The sequence below is a fragment of the Panthera uncia genome, assembly GCF_023721935.1.
Source record: "Panthera uncia isolate 11264 chromosome A3 unlocalized genomic scaffold, Puncia_PCG_1.0 HiC_scaffold_11, whole genome shotgun sequence".
NCBI classification, from domain to species: domain Eukaryota; kingdom Metazoa; phylum Chordata; class Mammalia; order Carnivora; family Felidae; genus Panthera; species Panthera uncia.
The window spans coordinates 44,715,095-44,738,595 of NW_026057578.1; the positions used below are offsets into that span (position 1 = coordinate 44,715,095).

The window sequence follows — 23,501 nt, forward strand, 5'->3', positions numbered from 1 at the left end:
TATTGGCAATTTCAAAATCCAGAAAGCTATGAAAACTAACGCTTTTTGTGTGCAATTCACTAGTGGACAGGACCTGACTTGAATCTGAACTCATCTGGTGGCAACTCCTGACTAACCTGACTGAGGCTCTTTTGGATTTAGTTATGCCACTGTTGCTGAATATTCATATCTTAGGCTACAGAAATAAGAATCCTCTTGGTTACAGGGCAGTGCCCAGTCCCTGGGGTGTTACCTATAGACATCAACATTGTGTTAATGTCTGTCATACATCACTACAGGATGATTTTATATGCAAATGCCCATATTTCAGCATTCTGAAATATAACTCATTCTATACACTAGATAAACTAGCTTATTCTACATACTAACGAGGTAAACAACACCTGCTCTTATGCTGGTTCAAAAGGACTATTCCTCTGCAATCCCAGTCCAAGAGTCACTGTTCATGGTCAGATGCTATTAAACTGGGTAAAAAGCTACTTGTACCCACAATTTTAACCAGTCCATGTGGTAACAGCAGCCAGAATTAAGGTAACATCACACCACCCATGAGGCGCATAAAGTTGCACAACACAAATGGCAAATGAATTTCTACACCTAGTTCTAGTAAGCTCATTCAGGCTGAGAAGGGGCTATTAATCTACAGACATTTTAAAGTACTATCTGAAGAAAACAAGTGTGGTTTTCCTATAAGATACGAACAAAATGGAAGGATTATATCTAGCACAGATAAAACATACCGCATGTTATTTCTCATTTTCATCCATTCCCACTACACCACGGAGCACTACAAGTCCTTGTGGTATCTCTTCAGATTATACTTAGCATTTGATTTTTAAGTTTTTACTTCAAATACACAAGGTTGAAGTATCAACAGAAATGCTATCAATAACTCTATAATGTAAAGGAAAATCTTCTTTGTGTGTTTGAAAGATTTAAAGACCAAGGCACTACCTTAAAGTGAGGATTTAATCATTCAGTTCAGTAGATGTATTTATTATATATACTTTACTAAACAGTTCAGTTTATATAAGGGCCAGTAACATTTTTCACATAAATAGTACTAAATTAAATTTGGGATTCTGAATTTTGAAATATCCATCGAACATGCCATGTTCTTTCAGGTCCTGTGTCTTTCACACATTGATCTCTCACCTAGAAAACCCTTTCTGCACTCATATTTCAAGGCTCAGGTGGAGATTTACCTCTCTTGGAGCCTTCCTCAGGTCTTCTGAATAGAATTGTTCAACTTTCTTTGTTGCTACCAGTATACTTTTCATAGCGACAGTTATACTCTAATTATTTTATTCTCACCTACCCCTCACCCCAGGCAATCAGCTTACACAATACAAGGATGGTGACATATTCTTTGTTTCAGCCTCAGAACTTTGTTTCTCCCTCAATAAATATTTGAATGAATGAATGATCAGATAGTAGGATGCCATTATGAGGTTATGCTCTCCGCAAATATGATCATCTGGCAAGGTATAAAAATTATAGCAACTAGAAGTCTTCTAAGGCAGACAGACCAAACTAGATACTCTTTAAACAGAAAGGTTCACCATCAATATCACAAATTATGCCAGCTATGCCATGAATATTAAGTTGAGAGGAAATGTTTGATGTCAAGAGCTGCACAGAAAGGGCAGCCGTGGTAACTTGGCTATATTGCAAGTTCCCTCCTGCTGCCACACACTAACGTATTCAAACACAATAGCTCTGATCAATGATAAAGTCATGAAGAACAAGATATTTTTGTAAGAAAAAAATGAAGTCACTTAAGAAAAATCCTCCAGATCAAATGTTTCTCAAACAATTTTTATCCACAGGAATCCCCTTGGGCTCTTGTTACAGACTGCAGACTGTCTTGAGACCTGGTTGAGTGTCGACTTTGGCTTCGGTCATGATCTCACAGTTTGTGGGTTCAAGCCCCGCATCAGACTCTGCTGTCAGGATCCTCTGTCTCCCTCTCTCTGCCCTTTCCCCACTTGTGCTCTCTCTCTCTCAAAAGTAAATAAACATTTAAAAAAATGCTGACTGTGATTGGCAAGTCTGGCTGGGGCCGGACATTCTGCATTTTCTAACAAGCTCTCACGTGAGGCTGATGCTACAGATCTATGAACCATTCTTTTTAAATAGCACTTTTAGAGCAGGGATAGATATTATATTTTCCTCCAAAGTCCAGAGTGGACTTGTCTTGCTTTTGACCAACATATCCTTGTTAGTATTCTTTGTTATAACCTAATCTTGATGGTGCTAGTTATATAAAACATTACTAAAAATTTGACTGGAAAAAAAATCCATATGATTTTAAAAATCTTTAAATTGTTCTTACCTATACTCTGGTAATGCCATCGAAAGAAAATTCGTTCAGGTAGAAACTGCAGTATTTTCTATAAAACAAATTTAAAAACTGGTAAGATAAAGAGAACATAAACTACACATTTCATGATAGTACTATGTGTGAAAAGTATATACATAGTTCAGAAAAGAAAACAGAAAGAAAACAAATGATTTATAATAATGTAAATAGCACACTTGACCCTGTAGCCCATGGGACAGTGTCTTACTTGCCCCAGGCAACCTTCTTTACCTGAGTACCTTAAAGACATCACTGTCCCGAGTTTAATTCTTCCTAAAAGAAAACAAGGAAAAGAAGGGGGGAAAAAACCTAAAATGATAATTTTATCTTAATTAAATCATAGCCATTGCTTAAGAATTAAAAGAATAATTTCTCAAATGCTAGATGCCCCAGGTTTCTGCTTTTTGGCCTTCAATTTCCCGTTTGCATTATCATTACTAGTCTCTGGATACAGACCAGAGTTGCGAAGAAATATGAACAACAAAGAAGAGAAGACCTTGAACATTCATTCAGTGAAATAACAAAATGAAATTGCTGCCAAGAATTTCTTGAAATTAATAGCTAAGAGTAAGTTTCAGATTGCAGACAGGACTTCCACCTCCTTCGCCCCAAACACTGGAAGGTACGATAAAGAATGAATTTATGACATACAAGAGTATTTGGCTAATAAAAGCAAATCCCTCCCCAAGACCCAAAGGACCTTTTTCTTTTTTCCCCACTCTAAAGTAAGTTTTGGCAAGTTACTGTTGGATCATAAGATTCCTTGTACTTTATTTGCAACCACCTTTTTAAGAAATGTAGAAATTAAAAAAAACAGTCAAAATATTTTCTTGTTATTGAAAGATATCACTATTTTACCACGAAAAATCTTCTTTTTAGGTTATCTAAGCTAATATTCTAACATTTTAAAAGACGAAGGTAAAAAATTTATATCCAGATCTCCCGAATAAGTGTATTTCCAGGCAGCTAATAAACTACCTCCTCCATCTAAACCTGCCTGGGGTTTTGTTTTGTTTCGTTTTCTTATCTTAACTTTCCAAGTGGGTCAATAACATACATGTATCGCATCATTTGTTCTCAGGTGACGACAGTAAATGTATAAGAACGTCTACTGAGAAAAGGCACAACAGGTAAACTTGCATCAAACGCAGGTGATTCCAAATGGCACAGACTTCACACTCGGCCTGGATGCTTTTCTACTCACAGCCTGGCACCGATGGCACCACCTCATCATCCGGCTCTCACTGCAAGCGTCACCTCCCCATAGAGGTTTTTCTGGGCGTTCCTTCTAGAAGAGCCTGGCTCCCTCCCCACTGCTCTGATGCTTTCTCTACTGCCCGTTCTGTCCTCTTCATAGCCCTCATCCCTCACTGAAGTCTTCTTCAAGTTCACTCATTTGAAGGCAGTATTTCTTCTACCAGAGTGTAAGCCCTGCAAGCGCAAGAACACCTCTGTCTTTTCCTCTTAAGTACACCCAGCACCTAGAGCATGGCTGGCACATAGCATGTGCTCAATAAATACTCAGTAGAAGAATTCTGCATTCATTTTATTTGTAAAACCATGAGTTTTACAGGTCATGCTGACCTTTGCTTTGTCCCTTTGTTCACGTTAACATAAAATGTACCTTTGTACTCCTTATATGTCATTGACTGATGACCGATATTTACGTTAAAATGTATGGGCAGTTTTTAAACCCTGAACTTAGTAAAGAAAACTCAAAGAATAAAAGCTGTATGAATTAAAAGAATTTTTCAAACTCTGACAAACATAAATAAAAAAATATAAATATATTTAGTTATGGTATTTCTTACAAATTCTTCATACCACACATCTACACGGATGAAAATGCTATAAAACTATATCGAAGACCATTTCTGATTATATATATTAAAAGCTGTATGTGGCTGACCACATGGCTGACAATCACTGACACGAGCTCTCTCCTACATTTCCACTTTTGACTTCCTCTAGAACATGTTGACTTGGTATTTCTTAAGTCCATAACTCTAAAGTGTATCCTATATCCTGTTTTATTCTGTATTAATGCGGACATACTCCCAAACACACTTACACACACACACACACACACACACACACACAATGGACAATCAAATCCCATTTAGTGAAAAATATCTACACACTTGATACCAAGCTTGGTGTCTGAAATGCAAAAATAAGTTCATATTCATAAAATACTTAGTTCTTCCTTCTAAGGGTTTTGTGATTAGTGGGCAAGAGAGATGATAAAGAAAATATCATTCAAGAGGAAAAGAAAAAAGCCCAATAGGAGTTTGTATGAGGAGGTGTAGAGGTGAGGGGGAAAGCACCTCATCTCAGAACCTTCACAGAATGGTTCCAGAAAAAAGGGATGCTTGAGCTGAGACTTGTAGGATTAATTAAATTAGCCTAGTGGAGAACAGGAATAGAAGGAAGAGCATGTGTGAAGGCTAAGAGGCAAAAACAGCTTGATATCTGAAAAGAACAGCAGCAGTTAGAGGGTCTACTTGGTTAGTAGGTAGATGAGGATGGGAGGAGAAGGAACTGGAGAGATAGGTGAGGCCATGATCTCATGAAGCACTGAACATGTTCAGTCCCTGAACAAGTTCCAGCTGGGGGGGGGGGGGGGTTTTAAGATGACTGAGACGAGAGGCAGAGACATCAATGAAGAGGCAATGGTAACATTTCAGAGAAGGAATGAAATAGCCTGGACAAAGCTCAGCACGGTAAAGAGGAGATGCATATAATAATGATATTTGAAGGTAAAACTGTTGAGCTGGCAGTCAGACAGAGTAGTTGTGGTGAATGGAGTACTCAAGAAGGATTTCCTAGTGGCTCAGTATGGCAATACCCCTATCTAAGACATCAAATCCAGAAGGAATCCCAGAATTGAAACATGTCCAATTTGGTTCTGGACATCCTGGAATTGGAGGCGTCAACAGACTTCTTAGAGGAGATGTTCTAGGCAATTAGATATATATGGGTCTGGAAGGCAGAAGCAAGACTTGGGTGGTAACAGAATATAGGCAACAGCTGAAGATATGTATGCATAAGGTCCCTCCAAGAGGGCTTAAAATGACAGAAGATGAGACCTTAGAGACATCAGTGCATTGAAGCTCTCTGAAGACAGTAAGGATGAAGAAGGTATAGCAGAAGCTAGAGACATGTGTGCACAGGTCAAAAAAGAAATTTTTTTTTTTTTTTTTTTTTTGGGACAGAGAGAGACAGAGCATGAACGGGGGAGGGGCAGAGAGAGAGGGAGACACAGAATCGGAAACAGGCTCCAGCCTCCGAGCCATCAGCCCAGAGCCTGACGCGGGGCTCGAACTCACGGACCGCGAGATCGTGACCTGGCTGAAGTCGGACGCTTAACCGACTGCGCCACCCAGGCGCCCCAAAAAAGAAATTTTTGATGTGCCAAGTGTTTGCACATTTATTTATTTTAAAGATTAAAAATACTTATGACTATTTATATGCACAACTAGTTAGAAAAAGTTAAGGATGATGGAAAATATAAGAAACTGATTGCCACCTAACAAAATAACTTCAGTATCAAACCAAGTAAACTCAACGTTATCTGTTGCTCGAAGAACCCATAACCTTCGTCAGCCAGACACCAAACACCAGGCAGGATGGATCAATCTATACATTGCACACAGGCAAGTAAATGGCTCTTTGGGGGGAAAAAATAAAAGCAGGTCTTCCCCTTGCAATATATATCAACGTGCGTATAAGATGAATAATACACAAAAGGAAGTAAGTGTATCAACTGGGTTATCTGTTAAGATCCACTCTATTAAAAGGGAATCAGAAGTAAATATATCAGTTCTCTATGGAATATTTTAAAAGAACCCATGCAAACACTGTCCTACCAACAAAATGTAAACCTGAACATGCCCAGGAGCTACAGACAAGGCCACAGACAGGAGTGAGAACCCAGAGAGCTGTCTACAAGTTATAGGAAAACATCACAAGCAAAGAGGTTTGTGTGAGAAAATCAACAACTCTGGATCTGAAAATAAAGATCAGGGTCTCAGCAGTCTATTGCCAACCCAAAAGAGCCGCTTTATAGCCCAGAAAAAGTACGACCTGGGGATGGGCTACAAGTCTCCAGATGGAAGAGAGAAACAAGGCTTCCATTTACATCTTAGTTTTACGGTTCAAACTCAAACTTTCCCTTCACTAAAAAAATGTATTACAGGGGTGTCTGGGTGGCTCAGTCAGTTAAGTGTCCCAACTTTGGCTCAGGTCATGATCTCATGGTTTGTGAGTTCAAGCCTTGCGTCAGGCTCTGTGCTGACAGTTCGGAGCCTGGAGCCTGCTTCAGATTCTGTGTCTCCCTCTCTCTCTGCCCTCCCCCCACTCATCTTCTGTCTCTGTCTCTCTCAAAAATAATAAACATTGAAAAAAAGTTTAAAAAAATGTATTACAAAGGCTAATTCAGCATGTTTGATAACAGATGAATAACACTCGTTGCAGGTGGAGTTCTCTGGGAGATGAATGCTGTGGTGGAGTTAGCAGTGCCCTGGTTTACTGGAAAAGTAACATCTGTGCAAGGGAAATGAAGCAGTAGGAGGGGGCAGGGAGCCTCAGACCACCATACAGAGCTGAAAGTATCTGCCAGCCTAGCAGAAGCTCCAGAGCAAAGATGGCACATTAGAGGGGCCATGTGTGCCTGAAAATGGCGAGGTCCTTGTACCACCACCTTGCTCCGTCACTGGCTGGGCATCATGATGAGAAGAGAGCGACTGTGGTTGGAGAGTTGAAGGCACTTACAGCCTCGGGCTGCCAGCTGGCCCTACTCCTTGCAGCTAGGTAGCAAATTCTTTCTTGAAGGGTGATGTGAGCTGCACATCACTCTGTCAGCCACAATAATCTTCCAATTATTAATTAGAATATTCTCATCATATTAAGAGGCTGAAGTACTAAGAGCAGTGAACCCTATTTCAGGGGCATCCTGTCTGCTGGCATTGTTTCTCGTCAATGGGCTGCCGCCACACATAGACCAAAGCCTCGGTCCATTGAATGCTTCCTGTCCTTGTTCTGCCTCCTCCTGTGTAGCTCACTCTTCCTGAGGGAATGGCACGGCAAGGACTCAGTGTCCTACTTCCTCGTGCATTCTCTGCCAAGGGTACTGGGCGCCCTGGCTGCATTCTGAGATCATCTTCTGATCCCATTCTGCCACTTGATTTCAAAACGTCGTATAGAAGATGCTGAGAAAATTACCCCACAGATTCAGGATAGATCTTATATTGGGCTATACAAATGCTTGGCATGCCTGTTCTTCAGACCTTTACTTTTAGTCAGGAAATTCAGCACTGAATCACGCTTTTCAGCTTTCCAAAATACTTACCCTATCTCCTTAAGTTTCTTTTCTTACTGTGCAATAGAGAAAAATGTCTTTTTACTATAAAGAAAATAAAAAATGCAGTGGGATGATGTGTATCTAGATGGTTGGATACTGTCAGTAGGCCACTAGTAGTCTCCAACTTGTTCTGAGGTCAGGTCTATCATCATCACCACTTCTGGATAAGTTTTCAGATTCATAAAATGGATGGACTTTAAAGACACTCAAAAATAAACTCGGTAAGGTTTGGATATGAAACACCATGCCCCAATCTGAGCTACTAAAAACATTCCAAAATGGACAGAATCTTACACAACCACTCAAAGGTTGAAACATCACCTACACTGATGCTTCTTTTTGTACCCAAATATTGCCAGGACCATTTTTTATGCATTAAAGTCTCTGAAGTCAATAAAAATAAAGCCCCACATGACCATCTGTGTCTAAATGCTAAGCCTGTCCCTCAGAAAGTACCAGATGAAGCCTACCTTTACTGAGGCAATTATGGAATTTCTACTGCAGCTGATATTCTAAGCTACACTACTGTGAATGCCACATAAGCTATTGACATCTTGTTTGTAGTTTCACTGGAGAGTAAAATAAAAAAAAATTTCAAGAAAGCCACACAGTGTGAATAAATATTACTTTTCTGAAAAACACATGACTCTGTTTAATGCTCAGTGCTCAGCTGCATCTATATGGTAATCCATTATAGCACACTTGAAATCAAAATTAGGTATTACTACTGATCAGCACATCAGGGAATCTGTCATTCTTTTAACTGATTATCCATAGTTCTTTTTTCTTCAGAACCTACTGCATGACCGGGAATAATGCGAAATGTAAGCTGGAGTTCATACAGGATGCTATAGTATACTTTAAAACTGCTGATCTTCATTTAATTTGTATGGGAAACATTTTTTCCCCAAATTATTACCAGATGATTGCAACATATCCCAGTAGATTCACACTTGATTTCAATTCCACTTAGAAAGGTAGGGCGGTGAAGAATGAGGACAAGATAACATCCTAACTCACGTGAGGTAATCTACCAAAACAATGACCAACTAAACCTGTTATGTCCAGAAGTAGGGAACACGAGCTGCAACTCTCCCTGAAACTAGCCACATGACACAAGGGTGCAAGGTAAAGGAAGTGTTAACTATGGAAAAAATAGGGAGTTTTATCTAAAAGAACATAAGTCTTAGTTCCTTGACCTTTTGAGTAATAAATGAGAAGAAAACTTCTGACATCTGGGCAGATGAGTTTAATGGAAATACCATGAAGGCCACAAGGACAGTCTGGTTTCAGAAGGACCCATGGGAAGGGGAGGAGGAGGCTGGTGGCATGGTCACTTCCAGGTAGACCTACAGAGAGGACAACTTATTCTTCAGCTGTCATGGGCCTAGCCATGCATCTCTTACTGACAATGACTCAGCTTTCTGGTGTAGACAAAATATGTACATTGATCTCTGGGTGTCAACACTTGTTTCAGAACTAAAATTTAAGAGAAATGAGTTAAAATAAGGAACTGCATAATGTTAAATATAAGATAGCTACATTGTTAGCTTTCTTTAGCAATTCCTTCTCCTTCTCCTTCTATGGCAATCCCTTCCAGAACAGTACGCTATCTACCTAATCACTAGCCATGCTGTTACTGAGCAAGGAAAGCACAGTTCCATCTTGTTACATCCTCTTCAGTCTTTAAAACTGAAGTGAACCATCACCTCTTCAAAAGGGCCCACATTAACCATATCTCTCACCACACCCCTCACCAGCATGCTTCCCAGTTAGACAAACACAGGACCTACCCTACCATTCGGTGCTAGATTCCTTGCTAGAAGGGACCCTCTATTAGCCATCTTGTATCCCCAACCTCAAGAACAGCACTTGGCATGTCATGTTTCCTAATAAGCACTGCATGCACAAAGAGAGGGATGAGTGAAAAATTAAAAAAGAGCAAGACAACGGGAATTCTAATTTTAGTTCATGTGTACAGGCAGACACAAGGAAATGTTCTAGTTTAAGGAAGGTGCTCATACTCTAACACAGTAGAAACACAGAACCTCGCAAGTAGGCACTTGATAAAGATAAGAAAGCATGGGGGGAGCTTGGGTGGCTCAGATGGTTAAGCATCTGACTTTGGCTCAGGTTATGATCTCACAGTTGGTGAGTTTGAAGCTCTGTGTCGGGCTCTGCGCTGACAGCTCAGAGCCTGCAGCCTGTTTCGGATTCTGTTTCTCCCTCTCTGCCCGTCTCCTGCTCTCTCTCTCTCTCAAAAATAAATAAACATTAAAAAAAAATGTAAAGGGTGCCTGAGTGGCTCAGTTGGTTGAGCATCTAACTTCCACTCAGGTCATGACCTCACAGTTCATGGGTTCGAGCCCCATGTCAGGTTCTGTGCTGACAGCTCAGAGCCTGAAGCCTGCTTCGGATTCTGTGTTTCCCTCTCTCTCTGCCCCTCCCCTGATGATGCTCTGTCCGTCTCTGTTTCTCAAAAATAAATAAACGTTAAAATTTTTTTTAATTAAGAAAAAGATATAACAAAGCATGGAATTGTGTTTCCAAACATTATAGGAAACCTTAATGCTTGATTAGGTCATCACTTGAGAGGCAATACTTTTCTCAGCTAAGAAGAAAATGAATAAAAATATTTCAAAAGAGAGACTAAAATACAAGACAAAGACCCCTGAAGGAAATATGGGATGTAATAAAAATGGAGGGACATCTAATTTCTCTCTCCTGTATTTTAGAATTCAACCAATATTAAAATGTTGAAAGCCACATTAAGCAATTAAAACCCAGAAAGGGTAAAGGATCCTATCCAACAAGCAAAACACTTAGAGGAATTGCTGCTTAAAGCACAGATGAACCTGCACGGAATCATGTGGGGTGGAGGTGGTGCCCCTCCTGTGAGGGCAGAACACACCAGAATATGCAATGAAGGAGGAGATCATCCTAGAGAAATATGGAAACTCCTCCTTCTGAAAGAGATTTTCTGAAACAGGGTAATTGTTTTAGAATTTCTGAGTCATGTTCTTAAAAGATCCAAGAGGACCCTGAATTTTTTTTTAAGACCTAGGAAAATAAAGAAAACGAAGACACACAAATTTTCATCTTTCATATTACATGAAGATGAAAATACGGAAAGCATGAATCTAGAGTCTGCCACAGAGACCCCCACTGCAACCCTGTGTATCACAAGGCCTCCCAGGAACTAAATAGGTTGAACAGAGAGAAACAGCTAGACAGAGCACATTAAAAGTTGTAAATTCAATATATAACTAAAATTCCTACACAAATCCAAAAAATCAGAATATCCACAGAGGAACAAAAGTTGGGCTAATCTCAGTCTTTTTCTCTGCAACATTAACTCCAGAAGACAGTGCAGTCCATGGCTCATTGTAGGCCAAGGCAAGTAGAATGCACCCCAGAATATACACCCATATGGAGAACAGAAGCCCCAAAGTAGACCAGGTGCCATGGTAAAGATAGCTAGAGTAAACAAACTATAGCTATTTTAAAAAGCAAACAAATCCAGAGTTTTGAGGGAAAAAAAGAGTACAATTTGGAAAGTATATATACAGCTATATATGTTTGAAGCTAGAAGAAAAAATATTATAGACCTGGAAGTGTACCAGCTGCATATCCCCTCTTCAACATACTAAGAAAATTCACATTCTGGAAAATTCACATTCCAGCAAATACAGAGATTAAACAATCCAAAAACAAAGATGCAGGGGTATAAACACTGTGACAGTGAGCTATATTTATATAATTGGAGTTAATATGGTTATGAAAAGTAGAGTAAATCCTCAAAATGATTAACATAAGAGAAATAACATTCTAAAAGTATTATATATAAAAAAATCTGGATACAAAATACTTAAAATAGCTGATAAGTGAGAAGTACAAAAGATATATGTGGTTAAAGTAAAAGAAGGGGGCTATCATCAAATACTGTTGTTTTTTATTAATATGAATAATTACAAGAAAGAAAGTTTTAATACTATTTTATTAATTTAAGGATAATTATTGGAATGACAGAAAATAGAAAGTATATTTTATAATCACAAAGTATATTCCATGAAGTGAAAGTGACCTCTTTCCCAAAAAACAAAAGTAGAAGAAAAACCAAAAATGTTGATTATCACACACAAAAAAATATCATAAATACAAACAGGTTAAATTCCTCTACCAAAGACCAAGTCAATCAGAACTGGCTTTCAAACACAGAAAGATTAACAATAAAATACAAAAAACAACATATCAGGCATGCATAGGTACAAACACACAGCAAAGCAGTATCAATATCAAGTGAAAAGGCTTTAAGGGGGACAAAGGGAATCATTTCAAATAGATTAAAAGTGTAATTCACAATTTAAGGATAATATGAAACTTTATGCAACGAATAACATAGCATGAAAATAAAACAAATGCAGAAACTGAGAGATTTAATACACTTATAATAGGAGATTTTAATGCACTCTATCTTTGCAAGATATAACAGGCAATACAGTGCAATACAACATCTTTGAATATAGTTAAGAGTTGTTTCATAGATAGATGCAGAGAGGCAAGTCTGTAGAATCACTTCATAGATTCTAACATTCATGAAAATTTATTAAAAGTTATTTTTCTAAACCATGTGAATAAAACCATCAAAGTAGGAGTTGCACAAGTCACAAGAAAACTCAATGCATTGCAAGCCCACCTTTGAGAGTTTAAACTTAAAAAAAATTGCAAGTACTTGAGGGATTTTAAAACATTCTTTTGGCAACACTCAGGTTAAAAAAAACCCATATAATTATAGACTAAAGATTATCAACAACGTGAATGCTGTAGAACAAAAACTGGTCAAAGCTGAAAGAGGCAAATCTGTATAGGTATGCCTACAAAAAAAAAACACTTCTAAATTTTAAACTCAAAAGGTTGAAAAAAGGTGATTTTAGGAAGAAATCAATTTTTTTTTATAGTAAGTTTTGTAAGAACGAAAACATCTCCAAGCACTGCAAATCAGTGCAGGTAATTAAAACAAATACCTTCTAAATCAAACATTTATTTGACTCATTAGTAAGTATTCTTAAGTGCCCCTTTTGTGCCAGGTACCATGTGAGGGCTCAGAAATAAAGCTATATAGGAAACTGTTCCTGCTCAAAAAGTGACAGCCCTAAAGGGTAAAGGCAAGAACATCAGGGATGTCAGTACGTGCACAAGGGAGTGAGTACAGACAGGGCACACTTCCAAAGGGAGATCACCCTTGAACTGAATCCTGAAGGATACACAGGAGTACGCCAGGCAGTGGAGGGCATTTTTAGGCAGACTAAGCAACAGCAGGAAAAAACAAAAACAAAAACAAAAGCAAACCCTGCTGCTTTGTTGCCAGTGGGAACAAAAGTAAGGCGAGTAACAAGGAATGGAGAGAGGTAGAGGCCAGATCAGGAAGGGCCTTGAACATCAGGGGAGTTCAAACTTCATCTTAAAGGCCAAGGGAACCAGAATTACATTATACAAACAGCATTCCAGGTGTGAGAGGGAGACACAAGGGGCAGAGATCATAGACCAAAAGACTAGTTAGTTAACCAGGATACTCAAGTAGGAGAGAAGATTGAAACTCTGAACAAAGGCTGAAGTAGTTATAGGAAAAAGAGGGTATTCAAGAGCACCAGCATGAGATGTACAGAACCATGGAGTAAGAAAAGTATTATTGATATTGATCAAAATAGACAGCTACCGATAGGAAAGCATTTTCATCGGGTACTGAAAATGCAAATTCAAAAACTTAGAAGTGTAGGCACTTGATAGATTGTTAAGAGGTTATTTTTTTTTTACTTTGTTTAAGATCATGAAAAGGTCTAATATCTTTTTAAAGAAAACCAAACTGCACTAGACTCTTTGCTTTTAATGAGAGAATATCCAGAGACCTTCACAAATCCCCAAATTAGTACCATATAGCGGCACTGGGTGGCTCAGTCAGTTAAGCATCTCACTTTGGATGTCGGCTCAGGTCATAATCTCACAGTTTGTGAGTTTGAGCCCCATGTCAAGCTCCATGCTGATGGTGCAGAGCCGGCTTGAGATTCTCTCTCTCTCGGCCCCAACCCTGATTATATGCTCTCTCTCTCTCTCTCTCAAAAAAAAAAAAAAAAAAAAAAAAAGTAGCACATAATTCTACCCACAATATATAGTTTTGCTCTGAGTGAAGCACTCACTAAAACAGATTCTAAAGGAGTCTTCTTTTCACACAAGGATCTTACATGGGAGATCTCAGTCACAAACAATTACTCCATACTTTTCTTCAGTTCATATAAGATTCTATTTTCTGGCTAAAAACTGCACTTTTCAGGTCTCTTTGATTTTGGTACCAGCACAGCTGGTTGGCTGTGTCATATTTTCATAAGGTGAAAAAAAAAAATCACTTCCAAAGAGTTTAGAGGTAAGTTATGAGTAGAGAATTAACAAAGCCTCAGTGAGATGCCACCTTGTGGTTTCTGCCATCCCCAAAACTTAAAGAATTTAAAAAGCTTGTCTCAACACAATTAGAAAGTGTCGCAGACCTGCAGTCGGCTCAGGACTGGCCACTCCAACAAGTTCACTCAGTGAATGCCCAAGAACAGCTGGTGCATGGCCCACTTCCAGGCAGATTCCCCTTTCAACCTGTCCAGTGTCACAAGCACATCAAACACTAGGTGTCACTCTACAATAGCCGCCACACCACATATCCAAACAAAACAAGACAGAAAATTTACAGCATGTGTTTGTACAACTCTCTCCTAAATTTATAAAAAAGAAACCAACTCATTCAAATTATGTTAACACATTAATTCCAATCAATCTAAAGGGAGAGAAAAAGCTCTTTATATATCTTCTGCTGTTCTAACAATAAGTACAACATGCTGGAGTTCTATTGTGAATTTTCCATATATTTAGCCCTGATGCTGTTTCTACTATCTGCCCTTAAAGGGTTCTTGGAAGCATTTGCTAGTGCTGCCTTCCAGGGGACCTGTTTCTGAGGGTATCAGTTACCAATGAGTCCAGCAGCACACTATGTGAGAGAGGCCAGAATGCCAGGAAACTCAGGGCATCTGGATTGCAACAGATAATCACCAGAATGTAATTTCAGACTTCCACAAACATGTCTCCAGTTTCCCTTCCCCAAGGTGAATTGAGTAATTCAGTATATCCTGTTGGGTCAATCCCAAGTTTCTCACCTGTAAGTCTCAAGGCGTAAGGAAAACTGTAGTCTTAAATATTAAATTTAGAAGTTAAAACATCCACTGAAAATGGCTTTCAACTTAGACACTTGCAGTCCAATTCAAATTATTACCATGCTGTAATAAAATAATCAAATTTTAACCTCAAGAATCTCCAGAAGGGACTTTATATGTATATTTTGTTTGCATCTTCCCATTTGCAGAGATCATAAACATCTCATGATTCAAAGCAGACACCGGTATAACCAGAGGCTATAGGAATGAAAGGCCTGGGCTGTATGTTAATTATTATTCCTCCAGTATCCATTATAGGGCACAGAGCTGAGGAGTGATTTCTGAGCTAATGCATCACTACCAGCAACACGTGAGACAAATGAGAAAAGGCACAACTGGCCATCCAGGCCTCTTCTGTAATGTGATCCCTGCAGGGGGGCCTCAAGGAATATTGTGAAGCAGATCACACTATGCTGTAACAATACTGCTATCATCCGGAGCTGTTCCCAACCAAGGGCTCAACATTAATAAAAACAAGTATGACTAACGTTAACAAGCCAGAACAATTACATACCTACCTGTATTATCATTTAAAATATATATAACACATTAAAATATACCCCTGATGTCATAAAAGTGACATGACATTCTGGTCAGGATAACCAGTGGTGCTGATTTTGTCAGCTGGAATGCAGGCAGCTTTGGGGTGGGAGATGGGTGTCTCTATCTGCTCAGTTCTTTTTAAAATGTTCTCCAGGAAACATGAACTTATACTGAATTTGTTTGTTTGTTTGTTTTTCCAGTTCCAATCAGTCATTTAGAATTATGGCAGTGACCCAGGAGCTGCATTCAAAGTTGGCATCATTCTTTTAAAAGAAAAAAAAATCCATGGAAGCATCCAAATATTTGAAATCCTCAATAAGAACTTAAATTCAAAGGATTTAAGAAGAATCTGTCTTTCTTGCTCATTTTATTTCTTCTTGTCCCTCCTCCACTCAATATCAGTAAAGTGGTCCTTATGGAAAAAATAAAAGGCAATAACCTGAGAGGTTTATGGAAGGAAGTCCTTCACCTCAACATGAGAAGGAGGGAGTAGCATTGAAGTATGCTTGCACACTGGACAATCTGAAATAAGTAATGATGAATCAAGCAAAGGAAAGCAGGGAATGGGGAAACTGGTTAGTTGCAAAACTACAGTTGTGCTGTCTTGCTCTGTGTTATTTGCTCGTAAGAAATGGCATTAGCCATTGTATAAAGAAAGCAAAAGGATTGTGATGGAATCCTGCTGGATACCGGCCCTGGATGTGTTGGTCTATGACTTGGCCCAAGCTTTTCCCCTGTACCTCTGCAGGAGCTTCTGATTCGTTTTCATCAGCAAAGAGTTATAAAAGATATACAGTTCCACAAAAGAAAGGACCAAGAAGGTGGGGGAAGGAAAGTGAGGTGGGAGGGAGGGGAGAAATGGAAACAAACATCTCAGAACTGTTTGTAATCCTATTGTATTCATAATTCTAGTTTTTCTTCAGGAAATTCTTCTCCATTATTTTTTTTTATGTTTATTTATTTCTGAGACAGAGAGAGACAGAGCATGAGTGGGGGAGGGGCAGAGAGAGAGGGACACAGAATCCGAAACAGGCTCCAGGCTCTGAGCTGTCAGCACAGAGCCCGACATGGGGCTCAAACTCACAGACCGCAAGATCATGACCTGAGCCGAAGTCGGAAGCTCAACCGACTGAGTCACCCAGGTGCCCCTCGTCTCCATTATTAATATCTGAAGTAGAGAGATGCTATTAAAGTGTGAAAAGTTACAATTTCCATATGTATTGGAAATAAAATGAAAGCGCCAATTACTGATGGCAAATACAAAGTAACTATACAGAGGGGAAAACCAGCCACTCATTTCACCTTCTTTTACACGACTCTGGGCACCACAATGGATCTAGTTGTGTTATTATTATCAGAAAAGCTAGTAAAATCCTTTCTCCCTATTTTGAGGAAAAGAATTAGAGGCTAAACCCACTATCTATATAAGTTCAGTTGGAACAATAAAGAACACCCAGTGTTGAATTCCATTAAAGTAAGACAGCTTCCACCACAGCCCTGGATTTACCACCGCTCAGTTATGACTCCCAAACATAACTATAGCCAGCATGACTCTACAAGCACGTCCTGCCTCCAATCCAGCATTACCTCCACACAGGAAGGGAAGGGAGATGGTAGGTAGGAAGTCTACAGTAAATTTCAAACAAGCCAACTTCATCTTCAATAGTAAAGAAAAAACAAACACTAGTGACCATAGTTATATTCCTGTTCCTCTGACTGCCCTTGAAGAAGCCCACAGATCATCTACATTCTCTGGGTAGCTCATCTGCTATTGTTTGCCTCTAGTGCCCATGCCTCTCCAACCTGAATCTCCCCCACCAAAGGAAGGGAGAAGGAGAAACAGCATACATATCCTGAACTGACACCATAAGTGTTTTTTTGATACTGTGGGGAGGGAAGTGGGTGCAGGGAAGGCAGGGGGTGTGATGGGGAGATAAAGTAGTACTTAATTTGGCCATTATTTGAAGTCTTATTTTCATCTAAAAACAAACATAAAAAGAGTAGAATGAATCTGTGTGTGGCTTTTCAATTTTGTGTTTGCATAAGACCACTCTGGAGCCATGCTTCTCCAACTGGAGGAGGAAAAGGCATAATCTCCCCCGGCACTTTGGTAACTCTGCCTGAGAAGCCCAGGGAAACCATTTCAGTAAAACCCTAAACCTTAAGTTAAATCCCCTGCAACACAATGTGCACCATGCTGAGGATTTAACCAAGCATTTAACAAAAAGAAGTAAGTCTTTCAAATGAGGTACCAAAGCTCTGTGGGAAGACTATTGAGCTTCTCTGTCCAATCAGTGGCCACTAGCCACAGGTGGCTATTCTAAAATTTAAATCAAATGAAATTATTTATAATTAAAATTTCAGTCACAGCATCCACATTTGAAGCACTAACCAGCCCATGTAGCTCATGGTTACCTAACTGGGTAGTACAGATACAGAATCTTCCCATGATCACAGAAAGTTCTATTGAATAGAGTTGCCCTAGAGAAAAAGCAAGTGAGGTGTTTAGATCTGCAAAGGCTAGTCAGAGTCAAGTCAATTTAATATTTAAAACTAAACGAAAGCGTGAAATTAAATTTCAAGCTAAAAGACCTACCCGTGAACTTCCTGATCTGTAGTGTCATGGGTTGTTAGGGCTGGAAGAGACAGACCCCAGAGCTATCCAGTACCTCTCCTTCACATCACATACAAGAAAGCCCAGGTAAAGAAAGGGCGAGTACCCAACTCAAAGCCACACAGCTTGTTAGCGTCAAGGCCTGATCTAAAGAGACCTTCTTCCTATTTCTTTTATCCAGAGAGAGATTTAGGTGAGGAAGGAAAATGTTTTTAATATAAAAATCACAAATAACCCCATGGGAAATAAAATGTGACTTCAAGAAGCTTTAATCCAACACTAAATATAAACAGGTGCAAATCAGGGCAGGGGGTGCATAGGAGGGAGAATACAAAGGATTGTATGGAATGGTTGCAGGCCTCAGGAACTTTATAGTCTCATTAGGAAGCTAAGACACAGCCACCTTCAGGGAAAACTAAGAACACCTGGCTATAATGAAATGGTAACTAGCCGGAGCATATTTATACAAGTTCACAGAAAAAAAACGGGCACCTCTAGCTGGAGTTGCCAGAAGAAATCAGTGGGTCTGAACGGAGCCTGAAAGTATGGGCCAGATGACAAGGAAAGCAAAGGGCAGTCCCTGAAAGCAGAATTGCATAAACCAGGAGGCCAGAAGTAAAATTACGCAAAAAGAGGTAAAGGAGCAGTAAGCAAAGCAGTATGTGTGTGAGAGAGCACCTTCGCAGAACAACACCCCCAATGACCAGTGAAAGAAGCCACACAGGGACCCTGGAGAGGCTTGAAATGTTAGCCCAGCTCACACCACACTTTACAGGTTACAAAGAAACTGCTCAGGTCTCTAGGAAGAGAAAAAATAGGACTTACTTAATCTGGTGGGGTAATTTGGATAAATCTAAAAATAAGGAATCTAGAAGTCAAATGTTCTGTACATCTGTGATTGCTAACTCTGTAATTACTTGACAAATAGATAAATGAGTAGCATTCTGAGGCCAGAACATTTATAAGCTTTGAAATTAAATGCCTTCTGTCAATGTATATGTTAATTGGGGTGTGGGTACGGGGGTGAGGAAATACCTTGCTATCAAATTCTAGAATTTTCTTAACCATATATAAGTAACTCCAAACTACTGCATTTCTGTACTAATGGCATACAATATGGCAGACAACTCAAAACAACATCTCTGTATTAACTCTATTTTCTTATTTTCTGTATTCTTGATGCTCTGACATCTGGGGCTTGCCCGCATGCCTCTGACAGGCAAACCAACAAATCCCAAATCCACTCCCGTAACCACCTCCTCTTATGGGCTCTCACGCTTGGGACACTATCCTCCTCTTAAAATCACCAGGGGATTAGGTACTGGACACCTAGGGACCACCTCTACAGCCAGAGCCTGCCAAAATTATCCAAACTATCCAATCCTAAACTTGTTTAGCTTGCTTACCTTGCCTTACCCATTCCTTCCTTCCCACAATAAAGGCTCCCCACCTCAGATCCCCCCTCTGCCTGCTCTCTGTATGCTCTCTGTGGCTTCTCTTCATAGTCCTGCTAACATGTGATGACTCCTGTTTCTGTTGTACTCCTGTGAGTACAATAAAAATTTCTGCCTTCATGGCAATCATTTTCATGTCTGTGTGTCTGTCTTACCATACCTGATTAAAACAAATTCCACGTACCATTAAAACAGCCTCTCAACTACTGAATCCAAAAGGTTCTCAAAGTCAGGTGAATTATTTAGCCTTGAAGCCCATTTATCATGTATCTTACATTTCTATCCCAGCCCTCCTTTTCCCCTATGCAAGTAGCTACCTCAAGGGCTACCACCAAAGTATCACTTCTACAAGGGGCCATTCAGAATTTTCTGTGACTCAGAAAGTCATTACTGGAGCTCTGGCATAAATCCATTGTTACCAGTGGACGCTTCAGTTAGTATGAAATGTAACATATGCTCAATGAGGCAGGGGGTTCTGTCTAACTTACCCACTGCCACATCTCCAGCACCTAGAAATGTGCCTGACACATAGCTGGTATCCAATAAATGTGTGTAATAAATGAACTATACAAGAATAGATACATACTGGTATACATGGCCTGTAAGATACAGCTTCAGAAGCAGGAGAATATTGAAATTCCTACATGGAAGGTGCCATGGCACCTTAAGAAAATGGGTTCTACAGTCAGACCAGAGGTTAAATCTCTATGTGCCATTTGATAGATGTGCAATCTTGGCCAAGTCACCCAACATAATAAAGGCCCCATTCTTCCACTGACAAAAACTGGGAAGACAGAACCCACTTCAACAGGAAGGAATGACACAGGATGGCCATGTAAAACACTTATATTCTCATCAAGATGGCAATGTAAATTCATTTGATGGGGTCCCACACTATCATCCCCACTCCCATTTGAAACACATGACAATGATCGATGAAATATATTTTTTTTGAAAAAAGAGTAAAATTAACAAGTGAATCTCAGTAAAAAAAAAAAAAAAAAGACAGACATCCCCATGAACCAGCAACCACAGAAACTCTAAGCGATGCACAGATTTGCAGCCACAGGCAAAGGTGTCTGGAGGTCAACTTCAAACAGTACAAGTCCTCCCACTGGAAATAAAGGCAGATGGAAAGGTGTGCTCGCTGCCTGAAACCACGACTTCAACTGAGCTAGCAGCCTTGATTGCACACCACTTGCTTCATCAGAGTGCTGTAATGTCTCCAGTAGCTCATTACATGCAAACACTACTGCTTCCTTTCCAAAGGTTCCCTTCCAGATTGCCCCTGACTTACAAAGGCACGCAGCAGGTCTCCCTGCATACTCTCCTTCTGAGCCTTCTGAACTCTCTCTCACCTCTGTGCTTTCTTCCAATCCACTTCGTATTTATAGACTGTCTTTACACAATATCCTTTCTGTGATTTAACATGTCTTAATAATTCCACCTTTTTTAAAGGAAGCCTTTCCCAATTATTTACACCTTGATATGTATTTACCTCCAAATCCTTGTAAACCATCTCTTCATATGGCACTAACTTGTAGAAAGTAGCAGTGAAGTTACTTAATTCTCAGAATGAACCATACAAATTACAACCTACCTTCTATAGCCAGAGACAGAAAGAGAACATAAACAAAAGTAGTGCAGTTCATTATTCATTCATATTTACTATGCAAAATGAAAGTTTTATGGAGCTTTGAATAATATATATTTGTTCTATTATATAGGCAACTAATCCTCTGTAGACGGTAATGTATCTGTAATAACACCCTCCCTAATCTAGAATTTTTGGACACAAGAAGGTATTAAAACCTCCTCTGTGGGAGGTATAGGACTACGGTCCCTGATGGGCTTTCTCACTGCAGGACAACTAGATTTGCAAACAGTGGCAGCAAATGTAATTCTCAAAACACATTTGGCCTTTAGAGGACACTGGGAACCTAACAAAAGACTTAAAAAATGGAAGGAAAGGAAGTAGCAAGAAGGAAGGTGAGAGAAGAAAAGTCAGCCAAAACCTGATCTGTAAGCCACAAGCTCAAGAGAAACAATTTGAGATACCAGAGAACTAATGCCAATTCTACTACAGGATCTCTGGATCCCTGTGCCTTCCAGACTCCAGTTCCCACCACACCTTAAGTTTGAGGAAATGAACTTGAAATTCCATTTATAAACCAGGATCCTCAAATGGAGCCAAAGTGGTCCCAACCGAGAACACTCCCAGCCTCCTGGCAAAAGAAAAATAAACCCTCCAGAAAAACACAGGCTTGAAACAGATTAAATTGTTCAATTAAATCTGATTTCAAAATCCTACCACAAAAGTATGCAAGAAAAGAAGCCATGTTGAGAGATAGCAGATTTAGACAACTGAAGACTTTAAATATTGGAATGATCAGATACAGAACATAAAATGTTACATTGTTAAATGTTCAAGAAAACAAAAGAGGTCTAGAAAGGAACAAGGATCAAAAGTCTATCAAAAGCAACTAGCCACACATGAGCACCAAACTTAAATAAAAACATGAAAAAAAAATTGTGATTTAAAACACAATAGAATGGTTCAGCAGCAGATGAGACCAAGAAACTCCCTGGAATGCAGCACAAGGAGGCTGGGAAAGAGGGTGAAAGCATGCTGGAGACGCATGGAGGAGAGAGCAAGAGTTTTAAATAAGAATCCTGGGAAGTACACCAGGAGGACAGAAAAGAGTCAACATTTGATCAGAGACAGCAGCTATTTTACAGAAATGATACACGATCTGAATCCGGAAATATAGGAAACACAGACACCAAGCAAGACAAGAGATCTTCCAGTAGACATTCTGTGGCGAAGCTGCAGGACACCAAAGACTAAGAAAAAGACTTTAAGAGAAGCCAGAGAGAAAAGGCATTTAGAGGAACAAGTAGACAGGGAACAGAGTTTAAGGCTGCTGCAATGGTAACCAGAAGCTAACAAAATGGTATCTGTAAAGGGTGACACAAGTACTTTTATTTGTCGCTACTGCTAATACTGTGTCTAAAATACCTAACAACCGAAGACAATGAAGATCAATACGGAGTAGATAAAATTGAAAGAATTATGACCCTCAAAAGAAGGGTCACACTAATAAATTTTAAAACTCTGGTGAACAGAAATTCTTAGAATTCCTCAAATTCTTTTTTTAAAGCTTACTTATTTTGAGAGAGAGAGAGTGCAAGCAGGGGAGGGGCAGAGAGACAGGGGAAAAGAGAATCCCAAGCAGGCTCAGGATGCCAGCACAGAGCCTGATGTGGGGTTTGAACCCATGAACCATGAGATCATGACCTGAGCCAAAGTCAGATGCTTAACTGACTGAGCCACTGAGGCGCCCCTAGAATCCCTCAAATTCTTAAAAATATATATATAATTTGCCAAACCTGAATCAAGAAAAAATAGAAAACCTGAAAAATCCTAAAATGATTAAAGAAACTGAACGAGTGGTTAAAATCTTCCCAGTAAAAACAAAACAAAAAAGCACCAGTTTCAGATGGTTGTTACAAGAAAGACTAAAAAACATTCCAGGAGCACATCATTCCAATCTTATGCAAACTATTTTATATAACAGAAAAAGAAATACTTGACACCAGGTTCTACAACCTTTATAATAGGATCATTCAAAAACAATGTGAGGAAAAGGAAATTTAGGCCAACCTCAAGTTTTGAACATAGATCCAAAAATGGCAACAAAGTATGTGTCTCCCCCAAATTCAGAACTGCAATTTACTACATTAATATTCATGAAGGATCATCACATGGTTATCTCAGTGAATGCAGAAAAAAAAAATAGAAGTGAACTTAATCTGATAAAGAGTTATCTACCAAAACTTTAAAGAAAACATTGTCCTGAATAGTGAAACATTAATAAAACTCTCTTTGAATCAGAAGCAGGATGACCATCTTTAT

At 39.3% G+C, this 23,501-nt stretch overlaps 1 protein-coding gene across 5 annotated transcripts in view; it reads right to left on the minus strand.

Annotated features, from left to right (window-relative positions):
• RALGAPA2 (Ral GTPase activating protein catalytic subunit alpha 2) overlaps positions 1-23,501 on the minus strand; it is a 324,029-nt gene that overhangs the window by 264,147 nt on the left and 36,381 nt on the right. For all 5 annotated transcript variants that reach the window (XM_049650097.1, XM_049650096.1, XM_049650095.1 and 2 more), the window contains exon 4: positions 2,336-2,393. In XM_049650097.1, the coding sequence (XP_049506054.1) occupies positions 2,336-2,393 (58 nt within the window). The remainder of the gene's footprint in view (positions 1-2,335; positions 2,394-23,501) is intronic.